At 55.9% G+C, this 25,714-nt stretch overlaps 1 protein-coding gene across 3 annotated transcripts in view; it reads right to left on the bottom strand.

Annotated features, from left to right (window-relative positions):
* TRIOBP (TRIO and F-actin binding protein) overlaps window positions 1–25,714 on the bottom strand; it is a 51,530-nt gene that overhangs the window by 20,347 nt on the left and 5,469 nt on the right. The window contains exons 3-9 of one of the 3 annotated variants that reach the window (XM_059186926.1): window positions 24,893–25,088; window positions 23,782–23,950; window positions 17,562–20,115; window positions 12,787–12,901; window positions 10,922–12,097; window positions 8,260–8,337; window positions 6,028–6,165 (exon numbers count right to left, since the gene is read on the bottom strand). In XM_059186926.1, coding sequence (XP_059042909.1) covers window positions 6,028–6,165; window positions 8,260–8,337; window positions 10,922–12,097; window positions 12,787–12,901; window positions 17,562–20,115; window positions 23,782–23,950; window positions 24,893–25,088 — 4,426 coding nt within the window. Of the gene's footprint in view, window positions 1–1,937; window positions 2,139–3,854; window positions 3,991–6,027; window positions 6,166–8,259; window positions 8,338–10,921; window positions 12,098–12,786; window positions 12,902–17,561; window positions 20,116–23,781; window positions 23,951–24,892; window positions 25,089–25,714 lie in introns of those variants that run through there. The other 2 variants (XM_059186925.1, XM_059186924.1) reach the window with 2 other exon arrangements.

The following is a 25,714-nucleotide window of genomic DNA, read 5'->3' as shown; positions in this document are numbered from 1 at the left end:
GCTCCCTACAGACCTCTGAGCTCAGGGCTGGGGGTCAGGAGAGAGGGAAAGGGTGTGAAGAAGACACAGGAGGGACACCAGGCTGGGGCAGGCTCAGGCATGAAGGCAGCCATGATGAACCCAGCAAACGCTGTCAGCAGAGATCATGAGCCATCTCTCTGCTCCAAAACTTTTCTTGGCTCCCCAGTGCCCCTGATCAAAGCCCAAACTGCTTCTCCTGGCCTTTGAAGCCCTCCTTTCAAGGCCCCTTTTCTATGTTCTCACCTTTCCCCAAACACAACCAAGGTGTCTGTCTACACTCTTCCCTCCCCCAGTCCATTTCCATCTGACAAAATCCTCCAATCACGGGAGGGTGTCTTCCTTTGGAAGCCCCCTCCCACTGCAGGGATATGCTGTCCCTCCAAGTACCCCCCCACAGGCGGCCTGAAGCAGCCCCCTCACCATGCGCTTCCCCTTGAAAGGCAACAGTACATTTCTATCTAGCCCCAGAAAGAAAACTGGGGCCATCTAACTGGTTATGTCACCCGGGCAGGTTACTTCCCCTCTCTATACCTCAGCGTTCTCATCTGTTAGATGGGAAGTTAAAATCATCGACCTTAAAGGATCAACTCTGGTAACGTGAAAGCACCCACTTCAGGGTCTGGCAGGCACCCCGCAGTAAATGCAAACATCCTTCCCGGGGCCTGGGGGCCTGAGGGTGGGTGGCCAGGACACTGACTCAGCGCCTCCCCCCACATCCCTCTCTGCTCACTGACCAAAGGGAGGCTGCTGACTACAGGAAGAGCCAGCAGGGAGGTGGCAGGATGTGCGGAGGCCGAGGAAGTCCAAGCAGCGGCCAGGTCATCACACTCACAGGGGCAGGGGCCCTTAGGGCCAACCCTCAGCAGCCCAGCCCACTTCTTGTCAGGGTCTCCACTAGCCGAGGAAAGGGGAGGTGCGCATGCGCAAACACACTCAGCTCCACTCCATCACCCCACCCGTCCAGGCTGTCAGAGCCTCCCTAAGGCGCTAGCCAGAAACCAAAAGCAGCCCCGCCCCTCCCTTCCAGAACATCATGGTCAAGGGGCCAGACTGACCTGGAAAGAGGCTACTCCTTCCTTTACGCTCAGGGTAACCCAGGGCAACACCACCCCTCATCCCTCATGCCTCAATTTACCCAAATGTGAAATGGGAATAATGGTGAACTCGGCTGTGGGGCCCGATGTGATCATTAAGGTACAGGTAGTGACTTGGGTAATGTCCATCCCCAAGAGAAAGACGAATCTCTACCATCGTGTCCCCCACGTCGCTCGTGGACTTGCCCCACCCAAGGCCCCAGCGCCCCTTCAAAAATCCCAGCATGGGCTCCCGGACGGGGCGCAAAGAGGCGGCTCCTTCTCACCCACCCAACTTCGGGCCAGCGCCCACACGGGTAGGCAGCCCTCCCAGACCTCGAATGGTTCTGTGCGACCCATTCGAACCGGGGAGCGCCTCTCTCCAGCCCCGGACGAGACCCCAGACCCAAACCAGGCCCATCCTCGTTCCCTCCCACTGCCTGGAGCCTTGGGAGTCCCTACCGGTCCGGCAGTTCGGGAGAATGCAAGGGAGCTGGAGGGGAGGTGGGAAACGGCCATCCCAAATTGCCCGCGACTGGTCCGGCTAAAGTTGCGGTGGGTCGGGGGGGGGGGTGTCGGAAGGGGCTGCCCAGGACAGAGAGTTCCCACTGCGTCGAGGTCGCCCTGGCTCCTCGCCGGGAAAGGTGAGGAAGAAATTGGGGGTTAGTTGAGGCAGGTCGGCCGGCCTGTGCTGCTGGGGTCGCCCTGTCTTCCGGCCGAGACCTCCTCTCGCCTCCGGGAAGTGAAGGGGGTGCCCCGGAGGGGAACGGCTCGGCTCTGGCTCGGGCCGTCGCTCTCCGCCCGGCCTGGGGCGCAGAGGGGCTGCCCCGCGGGGGCACTCACCGTCATGGCGGCGCCCCGGGGCGGCGGGAGCAGGAGGCAGGAAGGTGGTAAGGGCTCTCGGGCCGGGCCCAGCAGCGCGGGAATCCCGCCGCCGCCGCCGCCGCCGCCGCCCCTCTCGGCCGCCCGCCGCCGCTCCTCCGGCCCTTCCCTTCCCCGGCGCTGCCCCGGCCCCCTCCATCCGCCCATAAAACTTTTTTTTTTTTTTTTTTTCAAACTTCCTGGGAGGACCCGGGAGGGCCAATGGGCGGCGAGAAAGCCAGGACAAACAGCGGCGGGGGCCGCGGCCGGACCAATGGGAGCGCGGGCCGGCCCGGGGGCAGGGCCTGCCGCGACGGGACGGGCGCGCGAGGGCGGTCTGGGCGGGCGGATGGGGGCGGAGGGAGCCGGGGGCCGGACTCCGGCCGCGGGCGCGCAGGGAGGAAGGAAGGACTCAACGTGCAGGTGACTCGGCCCGGCCCGGGAGCTGCAGTGCTGGGCGGGGGCAGCCGGGTGTGGCACCCAGTCGCCCTGTTATGGCTCCCGCGAGCCGCCGGACGGAGCGATGGGTCCACTAACGGCTCGGCCCCTCGGTTTGACGGAGACGTGGGCAGTGCACCCAGTCCCAACAGCTCAGCGGGTCCCCCTCGCCCAGCCCCGCTCGTTACCTGTGTCACCTAGTTTCTGCCTCACCAAAGACCTGACAGGGAGGTGTGCCCGTCCCCATTTTAGTAATGAGAAAAGAGAGGCTCAGAGAGGTGGGCCGACTTGCCCAAGGTCACAGTAAGAAGAGACGGGATTCCTAGCACGTAATCTAAGCACAAAGTGACTTCTGGAACGGTAGGGCATTTCCCCAAATGGCTCCTCCTCCCAAGCCGGTCTTTCTGGGCTTAAGAACCCAGTTTTGGGTTCTTGGATGTGGGCTACACCCGTTTCTCACATTCCCAGCACTTGGCAGGTTGTAAGAGGCCTTTTGCCTGCAGGAGCTCCTCTGAGCCTTGCAGCGGTGGAATTTGAATTGTGATTCAAACCCTGTGTTACCTTCAGCAGGGTACTCGGCCTCTCTGGGCCTCAACTTCCCCCTCTGTAAAAGGGAATAATGCTCTTATGTCGTGATGTTCCTGTAAGGATGAAGTGTTAATTTAAGTAAAGCGCCTAGAACAACCCCTTTAGCCCTAGCTAGCTAACGTTTGGGGGCGGGGTACAGGAGAGCTTGGAATAATTGCCCTTTAAATTTTCTTCCATCTCAGTTTGGAGTTCAAAAATTATTGCTGTCATGACTATATTTACTCTCGGGGCGCCTGGGAGGCTCAGTCGTTAAGCATCTGCCTTGGGCTCAGGTCATGATCCCAGATGGGATCCAGCCCTGCACCAGCCTCCCTGCTCTGCAGGAAACCTGCTTCTCCCTCTCCCACTCCCCCTGCCTGTGTTCCCTCTCTTGCTGCGTTTCTCTCTGTCAAATAAATAAATAAAATCTTTTAAAAACCCACAAAACTCTAATTACTCTCCCTACTTCACAGATAAAGAAACAGAGGCTCAGGGAGCTGAAGTTTTTTCCCTGCATTTCCCTCTGGGTGCCTCTCCTCCACCCTTGAGGAATGAGGCTGAAAACCAGCCTATCTTCCTTTAGACACGCCTTCCTGCCTCCACATGCCGTGTCTTCCCACTCTGCCCCTGTACCTCACTCAGGCGTCTGGTCCTTGGTAGAGTGAGTGAATAAACAGAAGACCTCCCCAGCCACCAGCACTCTGGCCCAGTGGCCCCTGATAGCACCAGCCTCCTTGCTGCTTTCCTGACCTCTGGGACTCCTCTTGTAGTACTCTCAACCCAGCGATTGTCAGATCACTTCCCTGCTCCAAGTTCAACACCTCCCAGGTGCTAGTAGATCAGCTCTGCCTACTTGTGCCAAGCAGTCAGCGTCCATCATAATCGGACCCTTACCTGTTGTCTTCCATTATTATACACACATATTGTACATGCCAGGGACACAGAAGATGGAGCCACTGGGAATTCTCAGAATAAGTCAGGTCCTTTGTACCTCGGATGGGACTACACGATGCATTCCCCACCGGGTCTGGAACACTTCTCTTCCTGTCCTCTGTGCCCCAACACACACATACACTCTCCCTCTCTCTCCTGCCCCTCCCTTCCGTCTCTCCAAATGTTTGTTTGCTCAGAAAATGCCTCCTCACCCTCCAGGTCTCAGTCCAAAGGAAGCTGAAGTGCCTCCAGCACAGAGACTCTCCTGGTCCAGTGCTCCCTGCTAGTCTGTATATCCGGCCACTAAAGGGATGACACACGCTGTGTTCTTACCAGTTCCGTGTCAGTGTCCTCATCACACTGAGCTTCTCGTGGGCAGAGACAAGAGTGTTTTTGCCTCTATCTTGGAGACCAGCCCAGGGCCTCAGCCCACAGTAGGTCCTCAGTAAACAGAGGTCCGATGAAGGCACGCACAAACGAAGGAATGACTCCCTTGCCACAGCTTGTCCTGTTCAGACAGAGATGGCACAGACCCGGGGACCCAGGGCCACCACCAAGCTGCAGGGTTATCCATCTCCAACTGTTACTCGATTGAGGATAACACCGTGAGGCTCAGAGAGGGTGATGATGGCTCAAAGCCATACACGTTAGGGACAGAGACAGAACTCAAGCCTGGGCTTCCTGGCTCTTGACCTGGGACCGATTCACTCTCCAACCCAAGAGATGTTTGAAGCCGCTCTAAGGAACTGTCTGGGAGTCCCTGCTGGCAGTTCCATTCCATCGCTCCTGACTGTTCTCCCTCCCAGATGAGAAACCGGCTGCCAACTCATGAGCCTCCGTAGCCACATCTGTGTAATGGGGAAAATCCGTGAAGATTCTCAGGGCTGCAAGCAGCTCGGAAGAGAGCAGGAAGCACGGAGATGGGAGGGCTCTGCGGTCAAGGCGAGTAGGGACCGAATCTCAGCTCTGCCCCCCTGTGACCTAGAACAGTCTCTCTCCTCACTGAGCTTCATGTTCTCATCTGTAAAATGGACAGTGTGCACCGTACTCAGCGTGCCTGGTGCTGAGGAGTCCACGCGATCCGGCATGGCCACGGCATGTCACATACGGGACGCAGAACTGAGCACAGAGGCACCCAATACATGCTGGTTATCATCTCACCCAGGGCTTGAAGGTCCCACCGTGCCCGGCTAACATGTTTGTCTGATCACCAAAAGCCGCATAGAGGCAATCATGCAGTGGCTGGACACGCCCCTCCCCCCCATCTCTGTGCATCCGGATCTCCCTGAGCTCTCTCTGCAGCCTTGAGAGTCGCTATCGACTTTTCCCCTTTACGCAGATGTGGCCACTGAGGCTTGGGGTGGTTCGCGGCAGGCATCCTCTCATCTAAGAAGGAGGAAAATCAGCAAGAGGCTGGCTCCTCTAAGCCCTAGCAATGCAACGCCAGCCAGTCAGCTCACCTCCGTGAGCCTCCGTGCCATCATCTGCAAAATGGGTGTCCTGTCCCTAAGGTGCCCAGCCTAGTGCCAGACCCAGAGCCAACGAGAGTACAAGAGTCGGCCTGTCACTAAGAGAAGAGAGAGCCCTCGAGCCTACCAGTGGTCCCTGGGGAGGCCAGGCCGCTTGTCTCTGCTGTGAAGGAGGCAGGAGGGAGTGGGTCACAGCTGCCTCCCCTCCCCGCCCTTGAGGAAACCCTGAACCAGAGGCCCGAGTGTTTACAGGCCTCTCAGGGCAGCGGGTAGCTTACGTAATGCCAGATGTTTGTGAAACAGGCTCGGGCCCAGGTCTGAGACACACTTTGCAATCCCAGAGCCCCCCGCAGGCCATCCCTCTCTCCGTTCCTCCCCCAGCCTGGCTCCCCTTGGCCCAGGTGCTGACTGGGAGCTTTCAGCTGTGTGTTCAATCCCACCTGACCCCGAAAACCAAAAACAGCCCCAGTCCTGTCCAGGAAGTGGGAAATCGCAGTCACTCGTAGAGACCACGGGGGCCTTAGGACTCTGCTTCCATCTCTCCTTGCTCGTGTAGGCGCCTCCAACCCCCCACCCCCCACTCTCCCTCTCTTGACGCCAACGTCCTTTCTCACCTCCCACTCTCTCCCGCCCTCATCCCTCCCACCCCACTGGAGCCAGCCTACCCTTTGCCACCTGAGGACCCCCAGGGACAGCAGGAACGGATTGAACAGCGTGGGACGGTCCCCGGGCATCCGCCATGAGGTCACCAGTCGGCCCTTGAGTGGGCTCCCAGCCTTGCCCTCCGCTGGCCTCTTGTCTGCCTGTCAAACAGGGTCCAGTGTTGGCCCCCAGGTCCTTTTGGTGGGATGGGGGGCAGGTCCCTGAGTACAGTCTCCCCTGCCTATTCTGCCACGCCCACCTCAAAGGCCCAGGGCCCCCATCTTTCTCGTCTCACAGAACTGCCAAGGAAAGAGCTTGTTAACTCATTCACACTACGGGGTGTTCGCCTGATGGAGTTCTTGGGGCTCAGCGCCTTTGGACACATGCCCTTCACCACCCTAAAGTCAGACCACCGGTGTCCAGTCGGAGGGCCGTGCAGACCCCTGCCATGTGTTCAGCCTGCATAGGGTTTTCAGATTATTTTGCATTAGGTTCCAATGTTAAAGAATCAGGAGATTAACATATAATTGCATAGTTCCAGCTTCTCTTGAAATACCTAAAGACGTGGGAACTCCGGGTCCATCTTCCCCACGGTAACCAAAAGGTCACACAAGTACCCCCCCATCTGCCTTCCTCTCCCCCCAAGGAAAGGAATGAGTCACAGACTTTTGCAACCACCCCTGGCAGGCCCCCCAAATGTGGCCCCTTTGCAGACATCCTTGGGGAGACAGGCCACAGAGAAGCAGAGGCGCAGCTTACTGGCAGAGAGGAAGGACAGAGTCCAGGTATCCCCACTTTTCAGAAGCAAGAGATCATCTGGCAATGGGACCTAAAGCATCAGAGCACAGGCCTAGGATGGCTTTGGGGGAGGGGCTTCTCCCCCACCTTGCCACCACATTCCCCCGGCACAGCTCTGGCCACTGGACCAGGAGCTCCATGCATCCAGTTGGCTCCCGGCCCACACCCAGAAGGTGCTGGTTAAGTGTATGTGGATGAATGAATAAATGGATGGATGAATGAATGAATGAACGAATGAGCGAACAAGACAGGCATCGGCTCCGTCCAGTCCTGGTTGCCTGGGGCTATACTGAGAGGTTTCCACGTTGGTGGAGATTATCAGGGGACCCCTAGATGGCTATTTCTTCCTTGTTCACCAAACTCTGGCCCCAGGAAGTATGAAGAAATAACCCAGAAAGAGGAAGAGCAAAGTTGCCGGAGCCCCTGTGAGAGCTAGAAGCACCTTTAGTGACCAGTCCTCTGTCCCCTCTCGTGTCACAGACGGGGAGACGGGCCACCAAGCCATGAAAATCTCGCTGCCATTGGGGGAGGCCACGTGAGGAATCGGGACAGAACCAGCAATCAAAGGGACTGCAGGATGGGGGTCCCGAGCTCCAGCTTCTAGCTGGAGGTCAGCCTCTGCCTCGCTGTGTGACCTGGGATGACTCGTTCCCTCATCTGCACGGGGAGGGACAGAATCCGCCCCCGCCCAGCTCTGATGAGCGCCAGGGCCAGACCAGGGGGTTCCAGGCTGCCAGACAGATGCCTCCCCCCCTCCCACCACCACCAATCAGCTTCTCCGGTGGCAGCGAGGAAACAGCGCAACAAGGGCAGGATGAGGAAAGCACAGCCTCAAGCAGTCTGTCTCCTTCGCCCTGCCTCCCGCTGCTCCAGGCTGTCCGCTCTGACCTCACCTCTCTGGAGGCTGAGGGTGATGAGAACAGTCTGTTTGGCAGGTTGTGGGAGGGGCGGGGCGCAGTGATGGGCTCCAGTCGCTTGCCAGGCCTCCCGGCAGGCTCCCTGAATCCCGCCCCCAGCACACATCTCTCCCAACAGCCCCGGGCCCTGGAGACCATCCAGGCTCAGAGGACAGCAGCACCTCCTAGCACTCTTCAGTGGTTCTCTGGCTCCAGCTCTTGGAATCTCTACCCCTTCTCCCTGCCTGGCCAGCCCTCCAGAACCAGAAGGGCCTTGCCTTCAGTCATCATCGGGGTCAAACTGCCATTTGCCCAGAAAAGAGGAGTGACTTTTCAGGGCATCCTTGCAAGTCAAAAGCAGAACCTCAGGCCCAAAGATGGCTCTGCGACCCAGAACCTCTGGAGCCCCTCCTCTCAAGGCCCTACTAGACACACAGATGACCCCATGGTGGAGCCAACCCTGGTCTGGACCATCCCAAAGCTCATCAGAGGACCTCAGCCCTCCAACCTGATTTCCCTTCCCTTTACCTCCCTATGGGCCCACACCCATGACCCAACTACCGAGTCTGCATGCTTCTGGTCCGTCAGTGAGTCTTGGCCTTTGCTTGGTTCTGACTCCTCGGGCTCCTCTGATTGGAACTGGAGATAAGAAAGAACATAGCTTAACCCATGTTATTCCCCAGACTGTATCCACCTTCTTATCCAACCATTCGTCATCCATCCATCCAACACCCATCTAGCATCCAACATCCATAGACCCATGTATAATCCATCCAACCAGCCAAAGTCTACCCCTATATTATCTACTCACTAACCTATTCAACATCCATCATCCTACTCATCCATCCGTCCTCCATCCATGTAGCCTTTCTCAACCCATCCAACATCCAACCATCCATCATCTTCCAACATTCATTCATCGCCCATCATGTGCCACATTTACCCTTCCACACACCATCCATCCATCTATTGTCTACTCACATTCATCCCTCCATCAGTTCATCATCCCATCTGTCATCTAAGCAACATCATCTATCCAACTCCCATTACCTGTTCCACCATCACCCACCCAACTTTCGACCCAACAGCCCTTTATATAATACATTTACTTATTTATCTGTCCATCGCCCACTTACACAACCACTGTCCACCATTTATCCATCATCTACCCATGATGATGGACCCACCCTCCATTTGTTTCTTGCATGCACTCAAGGTTCATGGATTCCCTGATCAATCATCCATCGAGTTGAGCTCCTCCTTTGTGTCACATCCTGGGCCAGGGGCCAGAAGGGCAGAGATAAAGCAGACACAGCTCCCGCCCCCATGCAGCCCATCTTTCTTATGGGGGAAATGGTAACTGAGTGTGGCCAGATGGAGGGGAGCAGAACCACTGAGCCTAGAAGGAAAGCATTACCAATGTAGAGGTGGGGTGGGTACTCAGGGAAGGTATCTCAGAGCAACGCACCTGGTCTAAGACTTGAACAATGAACGAGTGTTTGGTGACTGAAGAGGGAAGGGAAGAGCATTTTAAGCAATGGGAAAAGCCCGTGCAAAGGTAGGGAGATGAGATGGTCCCGCGGAGCTCTGCCAACAGCTCCACAAAGAGAGAGCGAATGAGGGGTGGGAGGAAGGCCAGAGGGAGGTCAGGCCAAGGATTTGCAAAGAGGGGGACCAAATGGCACCCCAGCAACCTGGTAAATACCTCTGCGATGTCATTCGTGAAATGCCCTTAAATACCTGTTGCTCCCGCCCCTCCCTGGAGGCAATGGCTAACTTCCTAAGGCCTCACCACTGAGCAAATGCAGATGAAGGATCTTTCCAGCAGAGCGGGGGCCAGGCAGCCGTGTCCCAGCATCCACTGCGACCGAGCACCCCTCCTCCCAGAGCTGCCTGGGGTCCATCTGCCTCCCTGATTAGCCTGACAGCTTCTTGGGGTGGGGGGCTCCAAATTCCCGGAACTCCCTCTGGCCAAGACAGCAGGACCAAGCTGGTTCATCCCTGCAACTCTTTTGTCCATGCACTGAGTCGACTGGAGAGCCAGCAGACAAAAGCCTCAGAGAAATACAGCGAAAGGGGCTCCCGGGCAGGCCCTGTGCTCAGAGGATTTACAACATGGCAGTTAAAAACCGGGGTTTTGGTCACTGGGGACAACTGATACATGCATGACCCCTAGTAAATGCTGGATGAGGCCAAGCCTTCTCTCAGGTGGAGGCATGGGAGGCATAAGGTGTGAAGCACCAGGCTCAGAACCCGGGACAGCATGAATCCTCCCTGTCGTCCAGGAAGGCGGCGGCGTGGGGCGGGACATCAGGAAGTGAGGGAGTTTGGGTGATCAGGCAGAGCCTCCATACCACCCCTGCGAAGGCTAGATGGGAAGCATCTGGTCCCATTTTACAGGGCAAGAGAAGCTCGGTGCCCCAAAGCATGTGCTGTGTTTCCAGGGAGCTGAGGCCCCGTTCTGGCCTCCGGGACCCTCCCTGGCCACCATCTTCAGGTAGAGGCTCCAGGCAATGGCAGAGGGTCCCTGCTGCTGGGGCGAAGGAGGCAGGGAAGGGACCTAGTGAGCTCCCACTCTGTGCCAGGCCCTGGGCCTACCTTGCACACGTGCCCTGATTTAAACAGCAGGGCTTAGCTCTTGGCTCAACCCAATCAGCATTGGCACAACCTCTTCCCTGTGCCTAAGAGAAGCTGTAGGGGCCAGAGAGGGCTAAGTGATGCTGTCTGGACTTTGAGGAACTTTGAATAGGGCAGTGGGGGAGGGGACTTGACCACACTGGTTGCGGTCCCAGCCAGGGTCAGGTGGGAGCCACCAGAGGCCACAGGAAGCAGAGCCTGAGCAGCATGGAAAGGGGCACGCCCTGGGCAGAGCACCTTGCTTGCCTGCTTGCCCCAGCCCTCACTAGCTGTGTGCTCTCTGGGCCTCAGGTTCCTGATCTGTGAATACACGGTGCCTTTCTCATCAGGTTGCTATGGAGATTAAATGAGGAAAATATCAGAAAACATTCAGACCCGGGCTTAGATGGGAGCTAATGCTGCTCATCAAAGAGTGTGGGTCGTTATCACTGCTGCCCAGTTTGGGGGCTGGGAAAGTGCTGGTCAGGAGGGAGGGTTAGGGCTGAGCCTCGGAGGGTGTGTAGGAGCCGGAGGGAGGCCTTTCGAAGGATACTTTTCTGGGTGGGGCAGATTGTCAGGCTGCCCCTTGCACGGGAGATGAACTTACCTCCCACTCTGGCAAGCTGGGACCCTCTGCAGGGCTCCTGCTCCCCAGCTGGCCCATCTCTTCCAGACAAGCCATAGGTGAGGTCTCTGGTCCCCTCGTCACTCTGGTCTTTGGCCACTGGGTGGAGGTGCAGGCAGGGCTGGGCGGCTGGGCGGAGCTCCCGGGCCACTGCCCAGCGCTCTGGCTCTGTCCGTTGACCAGGGTGGACTCCTCCCAGCCATCAGGCTGGCCCTGTCGCTCTAGCTCCGGGGTGCCATTTGTGCCTGGGGAACCCACTTCTGGCCCTGAAGCCGGGGCCAGGGGACCCCCTGAAGCCGGGGCCGGGGGACCCCAGTGTCCAGCTGGGTCCTTGCGGGGCAGCTGGGCCCGTAGGAGCTCGAGGAGGCCTTCCCAGTCCAACCTGGGAAGGTGGGAGGTGAGCATCGACTCCTCTATCCGGCCCCAGGCCCCTTCTCTGGGCACCCTGAGAAGGCCCACAAGGTCCTTCCAGTCGAGCTCGGATCGCCTCTCAGGACTGTGCAGGGGTGGGCGCGTTCCCTCAGCCCCCCAGCCCATGGTAGTGGGTATCTCAGGCCTCTGGGATTTCAAGAACTCTTCTGGGCCTACCCTGGAGTTCTCTGGGGGGCTCTTAGTCTGGTGGGCACTGGGCAGCTCCTGCAGGCTGGCCCAGCCTCTGAGAGCGGGCCTGTCAGGGGCCTCCCGAAACCTATTCCCGGGGGGCTCCTCCCAGGCCTCTGCCTGCCCCCTGTGGCCAGTCGGGCCACCCTCCTGCTCCCAGCTCTCCTCGGACTCCCTGAGAGGGCCCCTCCAAGTTCCCTCTGGGGCTCTGGCAAGCCCCCGGCTGGGCTCCCCAAGTCCTTGCCAGTCCCCCAGTCCTGGGCCCTCCTGCGGGCTGCTGCACCCTCTCTCCAGATGTCTGTGAGGGCCCTGGGTTCCTGGAGGCCCCTCCTGACTCCGCCACCCCCCCAGAGGCTGTCTTGGGCCTGCCCGGCCACTTTCCAGAGGTCTCTCTGTCCGCCGCTCCCTCTCAGGGGTCCTGGCTGATGTCCTTGGGGGCAGCGAGGTCCCCTGGAGCCGCCGGTCCCCTTCAGGCCGCCTCTCAGGGCTCCTGGGACGACACGGCTCTGCTTGACTCCGCCGGGCCGGTTCTGCCTGCTTCGCAAGGGGCTTGGTTACCTGAGGATAAGGTGAGGGGCTCGGTGAGGCTCCAGGACCCTGACCGGGCAGCCCCTCTGTAGGACAGACTGGTCCTCACCAGGCCTGGGGAGAGGCAGTCTGTGTCTCCGCAGCAGCCTGGAGGACAGCAGGTCGCAAAGCACCTAGGGTCCCTGATTTCCCTCCCTGGGGGGGTCAGCTCTTTCCTTTCACCCCGTCTCCTCACTTTCAGAAAGAGATCTTTAAAATGCTGCTTACTTTCCTGCTCCCCCGCACCCCCTGGGCCAAGGTACTGATTCCGACCTGCGCTATCAGGTTCCGGAATTTTCACCACCAATACCCCACTCCACTGGGTCGGCCTTGCTCTCTAAGAGTTTCTTTAAAAATACGACTCACCACTTTGGAAGAGAAAGCCCTTAAAGCCGGAATGACGCATCCAGAGCTTTCCCTGAAAACGCCTCAACATAGCAGGTGCCTAAGCCCTTGAAGAAGGGCTATCTTCAAAGGACTAACGTGGGGTCCTTCTCAATTTTGCCAAGAGCTGCTGGCTCTTTGGGAGAATGGGAAGCCGGATGCCCATGATGGGAACTCTGACCCTTTCATAAAGGACCTCCCCTCCCAAGACCCCTGCCTGGTCCCTGGGGGAGAGGAGAAGCAGTGGCCCATATCTCGGGGGTGCAGGGGCCCCGAGGCAGACTGGCAGTGCTCACCTCCCTGCTGAGGGCAGGGCTGGACTGTCTTCGGAGAAGTTGGCTCTGACCTTGGCTGGGCCGCTGCGACCGCCCCTCGTCCCGGGCCTGGAAGGCCCCCGGTGCCTCGGACTTCCTATGAGCAAACGCAGCCCCCCCTCTGAGGGACCTTGGGGCTGTCCCACTCCCAGCATCCCTGCTCCTCTACTCCCGCCCACAACAGGAGGAGATGTGGGAGACTGGGAAGCCCCACCATGACCACATCGAAGCGCCCCAAGTAAGGGATGATCCTCTCAGGTTCTCAGTTTCCCCTTCTGAAAAATGAGGATGGTCGACCGCTCTAATCTATCTACCTCGGAGGGTGATGAAGTGGGGAAAAATTTAAGTACAGGTGTGGGGGGGGGCGCTTAGCCTTGGCCTCAACTACCTCCTGTCTCACTTAATACTTACTGTTTCTGACTACCACCCCACGAGCAGCCCACCACTCACCCCTAGACAAAGTTTAGACTGGACCTTTTGGGAATTAAGATTTATTGAGCATCTACTGTGTGCCAGGCACTGTGCACACATGATCATAACAGCAAACACTAACTGAGCAGTTCCTATGTTCCAGGTGCCAAGCCCTTGACCGTCCCAGTTTGTCCATGCACCCCCTGAGGTGGGAGGGGAGATGTAGAGAGTTACGTGCCCCCATATCCCATTCTCACTGCCCTTTTCCTGTCCACATGGTGAGTTTGGGATTTCCCAGGATCGCCTTTCCTCCCCCTCGCTAACTAAGAGCTTTCTAGCACTTAGCCTTGAACATCCCAGGCCACCGTAGCTGCTGGTAAAAGAGCTCTGAGCAAGATCAGAAGGAAGAAACATCCTCTACATTCCCGGAAAGGCCAACGTAAACTGTCCACGCAAATGTCACTTCTAAGATGCCTGGACTCCAGGCATTGTTGCCACATCCAACCTCTAAGCTGTAAAATGTCCCTCGTTCCAGTTCATTGTCCTGCATACTGGGGTAGCCGTGAATCAGACCCATAGGGGCACCGGGATGGCTCAGTGGGCTAAGCATCTGCCTTTGGCCAGGTCAAGATCTCAGGGTCCTGGGATGGAGCTTCGCATCGGGCTCTGCGCTCAGCGGGGAGTCTGCTTCTCCCTCTCCCTCTGCATCTCCCCCTGCTCATGCTCGCTCACTCTCGATCTCACATAAATAAATAAAATATTTTTAAAAACATCAAGTTTTTCTTTTGAGTTCTGAGCAGAAGACTCACAAGAAACCAAATTTCTCTCCTCTGGAGTTAGGGCTTCTGTGTTTGAGTGCTGCCTGATCCGCTTCCATTTTTGATCTATCTGAGACCAGGGGGGTTCCTTGCTCTGCGAGATCTGAGGCCTCAGAGGAGTTTTCCCCAGAACCAGACGTTGGAGGCTCCACAAAGCGAAAGCCCCAAACGTGACTCGGTTGGGGAGGAGAATAGAGAAAACCACTCGGTGCAGGGCGGACAGGAGAATGGGTGATCTTTTGCGTGGAAGCACTCTCCGTATAAACTCCAGCTTGCCCAACCCTCATCTCTTCTGAGAAGTTTCCCCTATGTGGAATCAAGAGATAGGAAGAAAGGATTCAAGAACATTCTGAGAAGCCAAAGGAGAAGCCCATCCCCTTGGGCTGCCTCTTCCTCAGTGTTGGTGTGGCAAAGGAAACATGTTTCCTCTGGAGGTTTGGATGGGCTCTACTCTACTTAGAGGGGGTATTAAAAAACAGAAGGCAAGGTGCCTGGGTGGCTCAGAGGGTTAAAGCCTCTGCCTTTGGCTCAGGTCATGATCTCAGGGTCCTGGGATCGAGGCCCGCATCGGGCTCTCTGCTCAGTGGGGAGCCTGCTTCCCCCCCCCTCTCTATCTGCCTCTCTGCCTACTTGAGATTTCTGTCTGTCAAATAAATAAATAAAATCGTTTAAAAAGAACAAAAGTCATCAAGTCTAGCAAATTCCATGAAGGCTCTGTTTTAAATTCAAGAAATTACAAAGTATTTATATGATGCTAAGATAAGGGATTCCAAAGGCATCTAGGGGAGAAAAATGAAGCCTCAAGCCAAAACGCCTAATGCTTTAATGTGATAGCCCGTTAAGAGAAATTTTCCAGGCTCAGTTACGCAATGCTTAGACAGAGTAGATGCTCAATAAACACATGTTGAATTGATATATAGGAGAACATAAAAGCATGATCCTCTAGCCACCCACTCAAAACTTTCAGTCCCTTACAGATATTTAAATAGGTTTTAAAATTTTATCTTCAGACAGCAAATGTTTTTCTATTTGGAAAAAGTGCCATACATGAGAAAAAAAAAAACTTTAAGTCTTCAGTAGAGTTATAAAGCCTTGGTTAAAAAGTAGATAGTTTACTTCACCAAAATGTAGACATGAAATATATGCAATTTTTCTTGTCTATCAATTATACTACCATAATGTTTTAAAAAGGTAAACAACTTTAAAAAGAGTAAAATAAAATGAATATAAGTACCTATGGAAAAATAATTAAGCGGTTAACAAGATTATAAACATATTCCTGACTTCTCTTATAAATGCTTTCTCTCTCTCAAAGTTATCCCCATAAGAAAAAAAAAAAAAGACCGAGAAGAAGAAAATATAACTGTGGTTAAAGACCTTTAGTGTCCCTGATGAATTAACAGATAAAATCGAAATTAAGCAAATTGATATTGGACCAAAAATAGTAATCATAAAAGACCAAAGAAATGGGGATTTTTAGGGCAGTTCAATGTTCTGTGTAACAGCGTAATGGTAGATACATGTCATTATACATTTGTCCAAACACACAGAATGTGCCCCATCAGAAGGGAGTCCTGCTGTAAAGTACGGACTGTGGGTAATAATGACGTGTCAATGTAGGTTCAGGGTTTATAAAAAACGCTCCACTCTGGCGGGGGCTGTTGTAGTCGGGGTTGGGGAGAGGGATGCTGCATGTACAGGTGGGGTAGGGGCTGAATGGGAAATCTCTGTACTTTCGACTCAATTTTGCTATGAACCTAAAGCTGCCCTAAGAAAATTCAAATGTGTGTGTGTGCACGACAGCCAAACTATGGAATGAATCCAGATGTCCATCAACAGATGAATGGATAAAGAAGATGTGGTAGATACGTACAATGGAATACTACGTAGCCATCAAAAAAACCACGAAATCTTGCCATTTGCGACGTGGATGGAACGAGAGGGTATTGTGCTGAGCGAAGTCAGTCAATCAAATCAGAGAAAGACAATTATCATATGATCTCTCTGATATGAGGAATTTGAGAGGCAGGACGGAGGGTCATGGCAGGTAGGGAGGGTAAAAAATGAAACAAGATGGGACCAGGGAGGGAGACAAACCATAAGAGACTCTTAATCTCAGGAAACAAACTGAGGGTTGCTGGAGGCAGGGCGGTAGGGAGAGGGAATGTGCTGTGGTGAGTACTGTGAAATGTGTAAGCCTGATGATTCACAGACCTGTACCCCCGAAGCAAATAACCCAGTATATATTAACTAAAATTTTTTTTTAAATGTGTGTGTATGTGTGGTTTCTTTTAAGGCCAAAGAGAGAATTACATTAATGATGGAGACCCCACAGGTTTTCACCTGGGTGGTAGTAAATGGATAAAACTTAACTGGAGAAGGAAATTTGAAGAATCAGAGGTCAGGTTGCTCTAGTAGATTCAAATCTAAGAGAAAACATTGCCCCAAGGAAAACAGAAAAATTCTGGAATGCAAAATACGACCCACTCCTGGGGTGGTGGAAAGTTCTCAAATGAGGTTTTGCGTCTCAGTCAATACACTATAATGCACTGAATTATACACCCGAGGTTTTGAGACTTCCAGACCTACTTTTTCGGGTTCTCTTAACCTTAACTCATGGAATTCCAGCCCCAATTCTGGAAAACTCTTGACGCTGCAACTGCCAGAGAAAGGAATCTCAGCCAGATCAGGAGAAAATGTTTTCCCTCCCCACAGCTATGCCAAAGCCAACGCTCTGGGTCATAAACCACCTGTGTGTCCCTGCTGACAAAGGTCACTGTGGGACACATGGAAAGGACTTCTGACACTGTTGCCATGTCTCACAAAAGTGACATGTAACTTCTACAAAATTTGTAATTCTGGGAGTTCTCTTATTTAAAATATGTGGTTTTGGCCATTCATTTTAAACTGACATCTCTGTTCTCTGAAGTTCAAGGTGACCCATGAGTTTTCTTGGTTAAAGCAAAAAAAAAAAAAAAAAAAAAAAAAGAATTAAAAAAAATTGTTTTAATTTAATTTTTTTTAATTTTTTAAATTTAAAATTTTAAATTTTTTAAAGCAGAAAAAATATCATAAGTACTTCCTTTTCTCTCATGTAAGAAGGAAAAAAAAATAAACCTGTGAGTCTGGATCAAAGAAAGAGTTTGAGAGTTTAACCTTATTGAAATTACTGTACTAACATTATCCCCATTTTACAGATAAGGAAACTGAGGCTCAGGGAGGTTAAATCACTTCACGAGGTCACATAGTTTGTTGGGGTGGGTTTGACCCAGGATTTGAACTCAGCCCACCTGACCCTGGCCTTTGATCTTAACCACTAGGCTACACACAGTATCACTCCGTTGTCCAAAAAAACCTCCTAAAATGTGGAAACAGAGAGAAGTGACTTGCCCAAGGTTACACAGCCAGTCAGTGGCACGGTGGGGGTCTGAACCCTTTCCATCTGCCACCTAAGCCTGTGAAGCTTCCACCTGTCCTGCCACCGAGCCTCTTCCCCAGCCCACCTGGCTGGCCCCGCCCTGAGCTCACCTGCGCTCTTGCCCGAAGAGGCGCTCCACCTCCGCACGGCCAGGGCTGCGGGTGCGGCCGCCGTTGCTGCACTGGGGCCCTGGCTCCCTCTGCGCCAGCCTCCTGGGCGGGGGCAGATCGGCCAGCATGGTGTACTCCTCCCTCTCCAGGTTGTGCCTGGTCTCCCCAGGGGCTGCTGAGCCCCGGGAGCCCCCTGAGCTGCCTGGCGGAGGTGACGGTGCCAGGAGTGCTAGGTCACTGGGGGGGTGGCGGGGTGGGGAGGAGGCTCGGGGTGCATCCCGGTGCCCGATGCACACTTGGGGAGGCAGCACGGGGGAGCCATGCAGAGAGTCAGTGGAGGGGGCCAGGCTCTCCATACTAGTCCCTGGGAGATCCTGAAAAAAGAGGGAGGGCTCCGGGGCCTGGCGTGGTGGGGATGAGAAAGAGGGCGCATCCCGGTGCCCGATGCACACGGGGGTGGGCATGTGGGGGGGCTCGTGCAGAGAGTCTGTGGAGGGGACGAGGCTCTCAGTGCTGGCCCTGGGAAGATCCTGGAATAACAGGAAGGGTTCTGGGGGCTGGCGTGGCGGAGAGGAGGCCCGGGGTGCATCCCGGTACCCAATACACACAGGTGGGGGGAGCTGAGGAGGGTCGTGCTGGGTGGACTGAGTCTCAGTATCAGATGTGTCTGGGAGGAAGGGGAAGGGGTCAAACTGGGTGTGGCGGGGGGGTGAGGAAGCCCGGGGGGCATCCCGGTGTCCAATGCACACGGCTGGAGGTATGTAGGGGGGGGTGTGGTGGGGCAATTCTGTCTCAGATGCGTGGGGTTCTGGGAAGAAGGGGAATGGGTCATGTTGCAAGTAGCGAGGAGGTGAAGAAGCTCGAGGGGCGTCCCGATGCCCAATACAGACCGAGCATGGAGGCTGGGAGGGCTCCGAAGAGGTCTGGGGTGCCCCGCGGGTAGCAGGGTACAGAGGTGAAGAGGTCCGGGAGGCACTGTGGGGGCCCGGGTTATGGAGGGAGGACGCAGCCTGAGATGGCGAGCTGTGCTGGGCAGATCCGGACGAGGACAGAGGTGGGTCGCGCTGAGCTGGCCTAGTGGGAGAGGAGGTCTGAGGAGGCCTGTCCCCTTGGGTTGGCCGAAGGGCAATGGAGGCCCAGGGAACCTCACTTTGCTTGGAGCGAGATGGGGAAGAGGTTCGGGGGCCTTCGCTCTGGGTTGGGCGGAGGGGAAAGGAGGCCCAGGGGATGTCTTTGTTAGTACGATGGGGTGAAGAATTCCTGGGGTTGTTCCGTTGAGCGGAGCGATGGGGAGGTGACGGTCCAGGGTGGTCCCGTTTCGTGCAGCATCGAGGGGAGGATGCTCCAGGGCTGTCCCGCTGAGAGGAAGACTGTGGATTGTCTCGTTGACTATAAGAGGTCCTAGGGTTGTTCTGTTGAATACAAGAAGCTTTGGGGTTGTCCCACTGGGTGGTTCTGTTGGGAGAGGAGCCTCTGGGATTGTCCCGTTGGGGACAGGGTGTCCGGGAGTTGTCCCGCTGGGTGCTTCTGTTGGGAGAGGCACCTCTGGGATTGTCCCGTTGGGGACAGGGTGTCCGGGGGTTGTCCCGCAGGGTGCTTCTGTTGGGAGAGGCGCCTCTGGGATTGTCCTGCGGGGGACAGGGTACCCGGGAGTTGTCCCGCGGGGTGGTTCTGTTGGGAGAGGAACCTCTGGGATTGTCCCGTTGGGGGCAGGGTGTCCGGGGGTTGTCCCGCGGGGTGGTTCTGTTGGGAGAGGCGCCTCTGGGATTGTCCCGTTGGGGACAGGGTGTCCGCGGGTTGTCCCGCTGGGTGCTTCTGTTGGGAGAGGCGCCTCTGGGATTGTCTCGCTGGGGACAGGATGCCCGGGAGTTTTCCCGCGGGGTGGTTCTGTTGGGAGAGGGGCCTCTGGGATTGTCCCGTTGCGGACAGGGTGCCCGGGAGTTGTCCCGTGGGGTGGTTCTGTTGGGAGAGGGGCCTCTGGGATTGTCCCGTTGCGGACAGGGTGCCCGGGGGTTGTCCCGCAGGGTGGTTCTGTTGGGAGAGGAGCCTCTGGGATTGTCCCTCTGCGAAGTACACGTGGGAAAAGAAGTCTGAATGTTGTTCTGTTGGACAGAAGAGGTTCTAGAGTTGTCTTGTTTGGTGGTTCTGGTGGGAGAGGAAACTCGAAGGTTGCTCCGTTGGACGGAGGAGGTTCTGGGGTCATCACGTTGGGCGATTCTTGAGGGAGAGGAGGCTCTGGGGGTGTTGTGCTGTGTGAAGGCGGGCCTGGGGATGTCCTGTTGGGTGGACGAGGTCCTGGGCTTCTCCCGTTGGGCGATTTGTGTGGGAGAGGAGGCTCGGGGGGTATCGACCTGTGTGGAAGCAGTCTGGGCAGCGTCCTTCTGGGCAGAACGATGAAGAGAGGAAGCCTGGGGGCTGGCACCGCGAGGTCCGCCCGGCAGTGTCGCACGGGAAACCTGGGTTAGCGCCGACCGGTGCCGCTCCAGGAAGTGCCCACTTTCTCCCCGGAGCTTCACCCAGTGCTGTCCGGCACTTCGGCTCCCACTGCAGGGGTCTGGAGAGAGGAGAGGCTGGTTCAAGGTACGGGGAGGGGCCTCACACACGACCCCTGGGACAGATGAGGAAGGCAGAGCCCAGAGCCCCTTCTTAGAGGATCCGCTGTCCAGGCCAAGTGACTCCACCCCTTGGAGCGAGTTCGATCGGAGAAAGCTCCAAGGCCTCTCTTAAGCTGAGGCTCAGAATTGGAAATGGAAACCCCGCCTGACTGGTCACTGGGATGTAGGCTCTTAGAGCTGGAAGGGCACATAGACTGGGGGTCCCCAGAGCGGTTCAGACAATCGCCCACGTGACCCGAGAGCAGGAAAGGTGGGTCTGGTGGCAGCTACCTAGCAACTTCCCTTTCCCTATCCTACTTCCTGCAAAGGGGTTCTGTGACCCCCCCCCAATATCTCTTCTAATGAGGCTCCATCATGTGCGATAGCTCTAGAGAGCTCCCATTCCTTCAACCCAGACAGGCTCCTGGCCCAGAGGCTCTCAGGGCTGCCATGAGCCTGGGATGGGCTTTTGTGAACCTGTAGGCCTCACCTGGGAGTTTGCTAGAAATGCAGACTCTCAGGGCCCACCCCTGGAAGCACTGCGCAGAATCTACATTTTAAGAAGCTTCCCTGGTAATTTGCAAGCATATTACAGGGTAAGCAGCCCTGGTCAGAGACATTACTGCAACTGCCCTAAACAGGGACCCCTTCCAACTCCCATCCCCAGGGACGGACCACCATGACCTCAGTCCCCCTCCAGCCCCCTCAGCCCTTGGTCACCCAGCATGGGGTGGCCCCCAGCTGTGTGCATGTCCCTGGGCCAGAGCTTCAGGAGAGGGGTAAAGAGTACAGTGGCCTCCTCCAGAAGGAGCCACGACTGCTTTCATTAAGGGTCTTGCTTAAGGGGCGCCCGTGGGGCTCAGTGGGTTAAGCGTCTGCCTTCGGCTCAGATCATGATCTTGGGGTCCTGGGATCAAGCCGGGTGTTGGGCTCCCTGCTTAGTGAGGAGTTTGCCTCTCCCCTTCCCTCTGCCCCTCCCCCACCCCCTCAGCTTGGGCTAGCTCTCTCACACGTTCTCTCTCCCTCGGATAAGTAAATAAAATCTTAATAAAATAAAATAAAGGCCATGCTTAAGATGGCCTCCCTCCTGCTTGGAAAGCTCTGCTTCCTCCCGACTTTCTGAGCTGCTGTCCCCGAAGTCTGAATTTCCAGCACCTAGCAAGGAACCAGAACCAAGCACAGAGTAGCACTTCAGGTTTTCGTTGTTGTCTGATGAACTGACGCCCCATGTTGTTCCAAATCCTGTTCTCCTAGCCGCCCCAATCCCATCAACCACCTGCATCCCTTGACTAAATGGTTGCTCTGGGGGCCCTGGATCATCGTCCCATTTACGGAGATCCTTTCCAAAAGCAAGCCCAGCTAGATCGCCCCTGCTTACAAGGAAGGACAAGAAAGCTATCAGACTGGAGGAGACTGGGAGACACGGTGTGTCCACGCAGTGGGGGTCCTGGATGGGTGCTCAGGACCACAGAGGGGCATTAGTGGGAAAGACAGGCGAACCCACATAAAGTCTATAGTTTAGACAGCGGTGCTCTATCGATGTTCATTTCTTAATTTTGGTAGTCGGACTTTGCTTTTGTAAGATGTCAACATTAGGCGAACCGGGCAACAGGTATCATGGAAACTCTCTCTCGAATCTCTGCCACTCTGCTATAAATCCAAAATTATCTCTAAGTCAAAGATGGCAAAAACCTCAGGGCCTCCCAGCGGCATTTCAAAGAAAATCCAGGGATTTCCCAAGGCTGGTGAGGCTCTGGCCACCCCTAAGGGCATCCCTGCTCCATCCGGGGAGGGGCCCCGCCTTCTCCCATTTCCACTGCGTCTCCTAGGCTGAGGGAAGTGCTGAGCACGTTGGAAAGGCTCCATCCTCCTGTAGCGTCTGCCTCGCCCTTTGAGGCAGGGCTGGCGGAGCAGGGCTCCCACAGCTCCCAGGGCCTCACCGCTGGGTCACCATCCCCGCCACCCTTCTTCCTTGCCTGCCCATCTCGAGCATCCCTTTTGGCTCAGCGCCCTCCCAGGATCTGACTTCTGTCCCGCAGCGCCCCTATGTGCACAGAGGGCAGGTTCTACAGATGTGCTGGGACTCTGTGTAGCCTGTCCTTACGAGGCTACCTTTGATCAAGCAGGGCTCAGAGTGACGGGCACCCCCCCCCCCAACTGCCCTGCATGAGAAGCAAGAAAGCAGATATGTCATACAAAATCCCGACTGCCTATTAGCCGCTCTCACTCCAGGGAGACATTTGGCTCCCTCTTTCCTCTGTGATCTTACTTCTTCCCACGCACCCTCTCCCCAGGGCCTGAGAGGGCCAGGCGGTGGGGGTGAGGCAGTGATAAGATCTGATTCATGCTTTTGTTTGTTTGTTTGTTTTAGAGATAGAGAGAGAGGGAGCACACATGCATGTGAGCGGGGAAGGCGCAGAGGGAGAGAGAACCTCAGGCAGGCTCCATACTCAGCACGGAGCCCAATGCAGGGCTCGATCTCATGACCCTGAGAACATGACCTGAGCCAAAATCAAAGCTCAGATGCATAACCAATTGAGCCCCCCAGATGCCCCTCGCGTTTTTAAAGGTGGCTCCAACTGCTGTGGGGAATGGACCCAGAAGGCCGGGCAGAACCCGGAGGCTTGGAGGGGACTCTGGTGATAATCCCAGCAGGGGCACTGGTGGCTTGGCCAGGGAGTACTTGTACAGATGGCAAAAAGGAGACAGATTTGAGGTGTGCTCTGCAGGTGAAGCTAACCAGAACTGCGGGTTGAATGCAAAGGTGAAGAAATGGAGAAATCAGGAGAACACAAGACTTGGGGCCTAAGTCATCAGAATGGTGGTGACATGGAACAGACAGCAGGAAAAACAGGTTTGGAGGGAGGGTCAGAGTGTGGGTGCCCCCCACATTAGGCTTCTCTCTCCCCCCGGACTCCCATGTTCCATGTGCTCCCATCACCCATACCGGGCTCACATTATGGGTCAAAGGCATCTAGGGGCTTGGCCTGCCCACTGGCCTTTTCCTTTTCTCTTCAAACAATCCCCCTGATTTCCTGTAGGCAATCTCTTCCCCTACTCTCAGGCCATGAGGTGTGCGCTGGGGCCCGACCCCATCCCTGATTACCAGGTTGGGCATAGGACCCACGCTGGGTCCCAGGGAAAACCCTACTGGGAAGACTGTACCCTCTTTCCTGGGAGCTGATCTGTAGGTACGATATGGCCTGGTCCTGCTGGGGCTCATCATGCCAAGACCAGGAGTAAGGTTTGGCTGAGAATGAAGCCAAAGCAGAAGAAAACACAGCAGAGACCCTATTTCTCATACTATTTGAACACCTGGATCCAGCCATACCTGAAGTCACAGCTGCCTAATTTTTTTACTTCTGTGAGTCATTTCATTTATCTTCAGTTGGTTTCTGTCAGTTGCAACCTGATCCTAACCAACCAGTTGTGAGATGATGTATTTAAAGCAGGTCACATGGCACACTGTGGCTGCTCCATAATTACATGGGGACTGTACTGTTGTTACTCAGGTCACCAAAGTAAGAAGTGCCGGAGGACCCAGATGGCCAGGGAGATCTGGCCAGGCCCCAGGCCATCACCACACCTGTGATCACTGTGACCAAGCTGGCCTAGCCAGGACTTACCTTCCTTTCTCTGGCCTGCAGCATCCCCTCCTACGGGAGACCGGGTGAGGAGAGATGGAGCCTTTCGGGCACTGTCAGCTCTTGGCCCTTCCTGGGGCTTCCTCGGGATCATCACGGTGAGCTCGTCCCAGCTGGGGGCCTCCTCCTGCCTTGCAACAGTGTTCCAGTCCTGCGGGAGGGGGAAGGGAGGAGAAAGCGTGTTTGGAGCCCCTAGGACCTGGGCTCCCAGCAGGAGATAGGTAGATAAGGGGGAAGGCATTGACATTGAGGAGCACCTGCTGTATACTCGGGACCCCGAGGGGCTCTTTGCTGAACTTAGCTAATCTTCCATCAACCCTTGAGGCAGGCATGTACGTCAGAGCTAAGAACTTGCCCAAAGTCATGCAGCTGGGAAATGGTTTATGCAGGAGGGAACTTGAACCCAGGGCATTTGGACTCCCTGCCGTAGAAAGGCGTCCCCAGAGACATCCCCAGGATGCACACAGAAGTGGGTTCAAAGCCTTGCTTCTCTGCTTCCCAGACACATGGCCTCGGGTAAGCTGCTTCCCTTCTCTGAGCCTCAGTTTTCTTGCCCTGGAATGGGGCCATGAAAATCCCTACCTCAGAGCAGGTGGTGAGCCTTCTCGAGCCCACGCCTGCTGTCTCATCACTTTCCCTCGGAGGCCTCACAGATAACCTGCCTCTCCTGCCCTGCGACAGCCCTTTGAGGGGCGAATACCCCCAGGAAGTTCCCGAATCTTCTCTTCTCCCAGCCAAATGGCCCCCAGCCTAGGCTCCCCAGCCTGCTCCCTCTCCCCTGTCCCCCAGAGATCTATGCCAGAACAAAGCCCAGAACCAGTCTCATCCTCGCTCTGGACAGCACGCCCAACATCCCGGCCCGCTGTATTTGGCAGCCTGACCCCATTCGTGATTGACGCGGATCTCCCTGCCCATTGATACTTTTCATGGACGAGACCCCTTCCCCTCCCAGGCGGTTGGTCCAGGCGGGCTGAGGAGACGGCTAAGTCTCCGAGGGCCGTGGCCCAGTTCCCTGGTGTACGAGGATTGTCTGGAGGTCTGGGCGGGACCCCAGGGCTGGCACGGAGGGGCGATCTTGCCCTCCCCAGCTCACCACGGAGGACGAGTCGCTGGTATCATCAGGGGTGTCGTGGTCAGGGCTGGAGCTGGTGCCAGAGTCAAGGCCTTCGTCAAAGCTGCCACCCAGGCAGGAGGCCAGATCCTCCAGAGAGGGTCCTGCCTCCAATTCCTGGCTCTGGCTCCCGGAGGCAGCGGTGGGGACCTCTGCTGAGGACCCTGCTGACGGACCCCTGGGAGAAGAGACAGACCTATGACTTCTTCCCCCAAAAGTCAGGGGAATTAGGGACCAATATCCCCAGCCAGATACACACACACACCTCACACTAGACCAAAGGAGGGAGCAAACACTCAGGCCTCGCTGTGCTGGGCAGCCTCACTCAGTTGGAACAGGGTCCCTTTGAAATACGTGTCATGGCACCCATTTTACAGATGAAGACACCGAGGCTCAGAGAGCTCAAGGGACTGGCCAAGGTCACAGAGCTAGGAAGGGGGAGAGCTACATGGTGAACCATACCTGTGATCCCAGAGCTAATCCTCTGTCACTGGAGCAGGAGTGGGACCCTCCACCCCCAGCTCAGTAAAAGTGAGATGACAAGTGTACTGGGCTAAAGCGGGGCTTCAGGAGGTAGCAGAGCTCCGGGGGTAATGACAGGGTCACTAGTCTGGATGCCAAGGGAGGGAGTGGCAATAGAAAGCCCTTTAGAGAGGGCTTTAGAGAAGGCAGTCAGGATGGCCACAGGCCCAGGTAGGCAGATGGCAGTGTCCCCAAAGAGTGACCCACAGGTCAACCTACAAGATGGAAAGGGATGACGGCCCCCAAAAAGAGGTCTGTGATCAGATGAGTTTGCGACGTACG

This window comes from Mustela lutreola, chromosome 8 (genome assembly GCF_030435805.1).
Source record: "Mustela lutreola isolate mMusLut2 chromosome 8, mMusLut2.pri, whole genome shotgun sequence".
Classification (NCBI taxonomy): domain Eukaryota; kingdom Metazoa; phylum Chordata; class Mammalia; order Carnivora; family Mustelidae; genus Mustela; species Mustela lutreola.
Note: the sequence above shows the minus strand (reverse complement) of the source record. Positions and strands in the feature narration are given on the sequence as shown.